Consider the following 4,941-nt stretch of genomic DNA (forward strand, 5'->3'; position numbering starts at 1 on the left):
CCCGTCAAGCACCTCAAAGCCCTTATTAGAGCACCTAAGTACAATTTGTTTTATCCGGTTTCATCTCCGCCGTGGAGGCTCGCCCTCCTCCGTGCCCACGTCTCGGAAACCCAAGCTCAGCAGGTGGAACCCGAAGCCAGTGAGACAACCCGGATGAAGAAGTTCCAAATCTACCGCTGGAACCCTGAGAATCAGACGAAGCCGGAGCTGAAGGAATACACCGTCAACCTCAAGGATTGCGGCTCTATGCTCCTCGACGCTCTCATCAAGATCAAGAACGAGGTCGATCAGACCCTCACCTTCCGCCGTTCCTGCAGGGAAGGCATCTGTGACTCATGCGCGATGAACATCGACGGTTGCAACGGGCTTGCTTGCCTGACCGAGATTCCATCGGAGGCGAAGGAGACGATGGTGACGCCGCTGCCTCATATGTTTGTGATTAAGGATTTGGTGGTGGATATGACGAATTTCTACCAGGAGTATAAGAGTACTGAGCCGTGGTTGAAGAGGAAGAGTCTGACGCCTGTTCTAGGGAAGGAGATTCTGCAGAGCAAGAAGGATAGGGAAAAGTTGGATGGGATGTATGAGTGTATTCTGTGCGCTTGTTGCAGTACTTCTTGCCCTAGTTATTGGTGGAACCCTGAATCTTATCTTGGTCCTGCTGCTTTGCTTCACGCTAATAGGTATCAATGCTTTCTTCTGTCTCTCTGATTTGGTGATTTTGATGTTTTCATCAATTTTATACTAGTGCAACATGAAATGAGATTTCTGAACTAATTTTTCTTTCACTGAATGATATGTTTAATCTGTCATCAGAATGCTTGCAAATGATTATCCTTGAGAAATTTGAATTTTTTAGTATTTTTTTTTGTCAATTTTGACACTGTCTGCAAGTGCTTTAAGCGAAGGACACTACTGCCTGATTTCACTCATGAAGGAATTTAATCTGGTATCTTGCTTATATTCGCACACAGTGGAATGCTCGTTGAAGGCTGAGGTGGGATTGATCGTTTGTTATTGGGCTCCTAGTATTGCATCGATTCTGAGCAAATCTAAGTGGTTCTGTTTTTTTATTATCGTTTGGTGTTGGGTTATTTGGTTTCCTTGCCTTGTTGTGTTGTTACAACTCCAGTCTCCAGACTTGGGTTTGGTACAAGAGCAGCTGGATTTCTTGTTACTAGTGTGGGTTTAAGTGGACAATTGGAATTGAAATTGATAGAGACTTGTCTTATCACCTAAGCAACAACTTTTCTCCTAGAGTATTAGGATTTTCTACTTGCAGATCCTGTTTTTTTGCTTGTTGGGGTAACTTACCTCATCTTTTGTTTTGTTGGTTGGGTAAGTCTTGAAAGTAATACTCATGTCTCACTAAATTCAATTGTGCGGTACATACGTGACTTTAAACAGAAATCATAACAGATTAAAATATATATGGAAGAAATAAACATGTAAAGTATTAAGGACCCAAGTATTAATACGTGGAAAACACTCCATTATCTTTCTTTTTTTTTAAAGAGAAATCATGCAACCGTAGTGCACTCCATTATCTTTTTTTTTTTTAAATACATTCCACTCTCTTAAACGGTTAGGTGTTTTGAAGGAAAAAATATTAAGAAGATCCCACTACATTGAACCGTTACCAGGTTAGAAGAAAAAGAAACTACCCCATGTTTCAAACGTGGGATTTTGAATCACGTGGGTGCAACTGAACACTTCAATCTTGCCTTTGTTTCACTCTTATATAACACATGATCTAGGTTCATTATCTGCAGTGCTTCATCAAAGGGTGATAGAGTTGGGAAGAATCAAAGCCTCATTCAGCAATACTAGGTAAAGGCAAAAACCTTACTTTTTCTTCTTCCATTTTATAACTTGAATTGACCAATGAACAAGTTAAAAAACCAACAAGTAACCTCACTCTTGGATTGTAGCATGGAGTTGGGAGGCAAGAAAGGGTCTGATTTTGCTGCAGAAATCACTGATTCAAATGAGATAGATTTGAAGGTAATATTTTATTTAAATATGAGACTTTGGATACACACTAAGGAATTTCAAATTTTATGCTATGTAGAATCCAAGCTTTTTTGTTTTAATGGTGGAATAATTTAATGAATAGGGCTTAAGACTTGAAGTCAAGGAAATGAGCCTTGCATTCAAGGCTCTTGCTGACCTGGTCAATGAAGCATTGATTAATAATAAGGTACTGTCATTAACTTAATTGCATAACTATAGATTATTTTTTTCACTGATTTTGCTATCTATACTTTGTTTTCCTCACATGATGATTTAATGCTAGGCTTTGAACTCAAGGCAGAGTGCCACTGGTCAAAGAAAGCTGAGCAGTCCTACTCCAACTCAGGTAGTAACGCATTTACTTATGTGTTTAACCATACGCCTAAGTTCAGTGCTAAGTTGATACAATGAGTATATTTTCAGAGTCTTATTGGAGCATTTCGTAAGGAGCAAGCTGTTAAGAAGCTATTTAAGACACCAACTCCACCTCGCAGAGCTATGAACTCCCCAAAGTTGGATAAAAAAAATACTGCTTCTCGTGCATCTCCATTAAGTACTACAAGCAATGGTAAAAGTATTGCTTCTTGTGGAAAGAGGAAAATTTCTGAATGTAACGAAGAAGACACTGCTACTAACCCCGGGGGATTCACACTACCCATGGTTAGCTATATTGATTATGTATTTCCATATTATATTTAACGGATTATGATTGCTGAATTTTTTGGGTATTGCTGTTTGATGCTCTTTGTTGTTAGTCTTCAATGTATCTGTTGGCGTTTTGCTTGTAAAGAAATAAGAATTAAAACAGAGAGCAAGCTTTTGTGTTTTTTTCGTATTCCTTGCTGAAAGTATTGGCTTAAAACATCATGTCCTGTATAATTGACTGGAGTAATATGTGATCATATGCATTATCTGATTCTTAGACAATATTTTTTCCCTCCCAATAAGAACGGGTTTGTTGTTTCAAAAAAAAAATGATTGCTGAATTTTTGTCTTAACCAGGGAATGGAAAGCAACTATCCTCCAACACCGGAGATGCTTTTGCTGAGAAGAGAAATGATACTTGCACATTACATTTTCCATCCAGAAATGGATAATAAGTGAGTAACGAGCCTCGTAGTTAAACATGTTCAATTTGCACTGTTTGACTGAGTATGCACTAATATAGCTAGTTGTATTTGAACACAACAGTGAGATCCTCTTCCAGCTAGGAAATAAGAAGGTAACAAGGCTGGACTTCCAATCCTTTTGTCCGCCAAATGAAGTAAACCATGAGGTTATATTACTACAATCAACTTTGCTTCTCCGATGTTATAAGTTCCTTAAATAGAAATATAGATTAATAACATGTGTGTTCTTAAATAGATAATTACTTTGAAGACTATGAAAACAACCTACCTGCAACGTGATGAAGAATTTCCTTCGGTTTGGTCATTACCTCCATCGTTTGTGGTATGAAAATATTACCTTATTCAATTACAAAGAAAATGAAAATGGCTGTACACTGTGATTAGTAGGTTGACATTTTCTGTTTTTACATTGCTAGGATGATGTATTCAATGGACTAACTATTAATGAACTGAAAGAGACATATGCCAAAGTCTGGATGCCGCCTTATATCGGATTGAAATACGTAATTATGAACATCCTCATCTCCAATACCATTAAAATTTCATTTTTTATGTATTCACTATCACATTTTGACTTGATCAAATAATGTCTTTAGGTGTATGTTCCTATAAGAGATGAGCGTGGTCACTGGTTTGTCATGGTGATCTCCTTAGTTGATGAAGCAATTTACCACCTAGACTCTAATCTTCAAATGGGTGATGATTTGATCGAAAGAAGGAAGATCATGGCCACTCTGGTATAGACTCATACCTTTAACAACAATCTAATAAAATTGATTGAGTACTTGAAAAGACAAGACTGATAGCTTCAGTTTTTTTTTTTCATCCCTAGTGTGCTGCAATCTCAGACATAGTCAGTGAATGTATGTTTCCGAAGATGTTGCTGACCACTGCAAAAAAGTTAACATCATGGAATATTATTCAAGCTGCCGGCATTCCAAACCGTGGCACAAGGTAAGTTGAATCACACATCTACCATTATTAATGTTGTTAAGAAGTTCACATTTCGTATTGGTACAAATTGGCTAATATTATTGTAATTTCAGTGTGGATTCAGGTGTTTGGGTGTTGAAATGGCTTGAGCTGGAAAAAGGCTTTGGGTCACATCTGGATGGGAACGTGAGTTAAATATCCTCATACTTGTTTTAATTATTTTTTATGCAAATTATTAATTAAGGAACATTAAAAAATTATTGTGGGGCAACACATGTTATTGCAGCTTAATGAAGATGCTGTGAGAATGAGGTCTGCAACAGATTTAGTATCTGGCTGGTACAATGAAAAAAGGCGAGAGATTGAAGAAAGCAGTGAAGCTTTCTGGAAGATGATGATTGCTGGGGAAGCTCCAATAGGCTGGAGAAAATAGAGAATCATTGTGGCACATGATCACTAACAGACTATATCAGCTCTATTAGGATGGAAAAAAAAGAGTGATTAAAATATTGAACCACATACCTGCAAGTGTTTTGTGTTGGTGGCATGTGCCTTATTATCTTTTCCGTGACCTACTAGCTAGTATGCAACTTTTATTCATTAGGATAGATATCTATTTTGGTTTTTATATTTCATGTAATTGGGTCACGTTATTTAGTGTGTAACATTCACAGATTAGTTTCTACGCTTCATGAATTTGGGTTTAAAAATTTCTATTTGTTGCATTGTGGTATCTTATCTTGGAATGAATCTCATAGACCCTGTTTCATTATAGGGTAGTTTGATGTTTAAAACACGTGATCTCACATGGAACTTATAATCTTTGATAACATCATGGAAATGTTTATGGCTCCTTATTTCAGAT

The 4,941-nt window shown here is 37.3% G+C and overlaps 2 protein-coding genes across 2 annotated transcripts; both read left to right on the forward strand.

Moving 5' to 3' along the window:
• On the forward strand, nucleotides 1–1,695 carry LOC130741131 (succinate dehydrogenase [ubiquinone] iron-sulfur subunit 2, mitochondrial-like; the record flags this gene model as incomplete). Its single annotated transcript, XM_057593968.1, has 1 exon — nucleotides 1–1,695. A coding segment is annotated over one exon (711 nt), but the record flags the coding sequence as incomplete, so codon positions are not given.
• On the forward strand, nucleotides 1,695–4,941 carry LOC130741047 (uncharacterized). The gene is made up of 13 exons (XM_057593856.1): nucleotides 1,695–1,830; nucleotides 1,932–2,004; nucleotides 2,117–2,200; nucleotides 2,297–2,359; nucleotides 2,437–2,673; nucleotides 3,016–3,113; nucleotides 3,205–3,289; nucleotides 3,379–3,465; nucleotides 3,560–3,646; nucleotides 3,740–3,880; nucleotides 3,976–4,097; nucleotides 4,190–4,262; nucleotides 4,363–4,941. Exons 2-13 carry the CDS (start codon nucleotides 1,933–1,935, stop codon nucleotides 4,507–4,509), a joined length of 1,296 nt encoding a protein of 431 aa, XP_057449839.1. The 5' UTR covers nucleotides 1,695–1,830; nucleotide 1,932; the 3' UTR covers nucleotides 4,510–4,941.

This window comes from Lotus japonicus, chromosome 1, assembly GCF_012489685.1.
Source record: "Lotus japonicus ecotype B-129 chromosome 1, LjGifu_v1.2".
NCBI lineage: Eukaryota > Viridiplantae > Streptophyta > Magnoliopsida > Fabales > Fabaceae > Lotus > Lotus japonicus.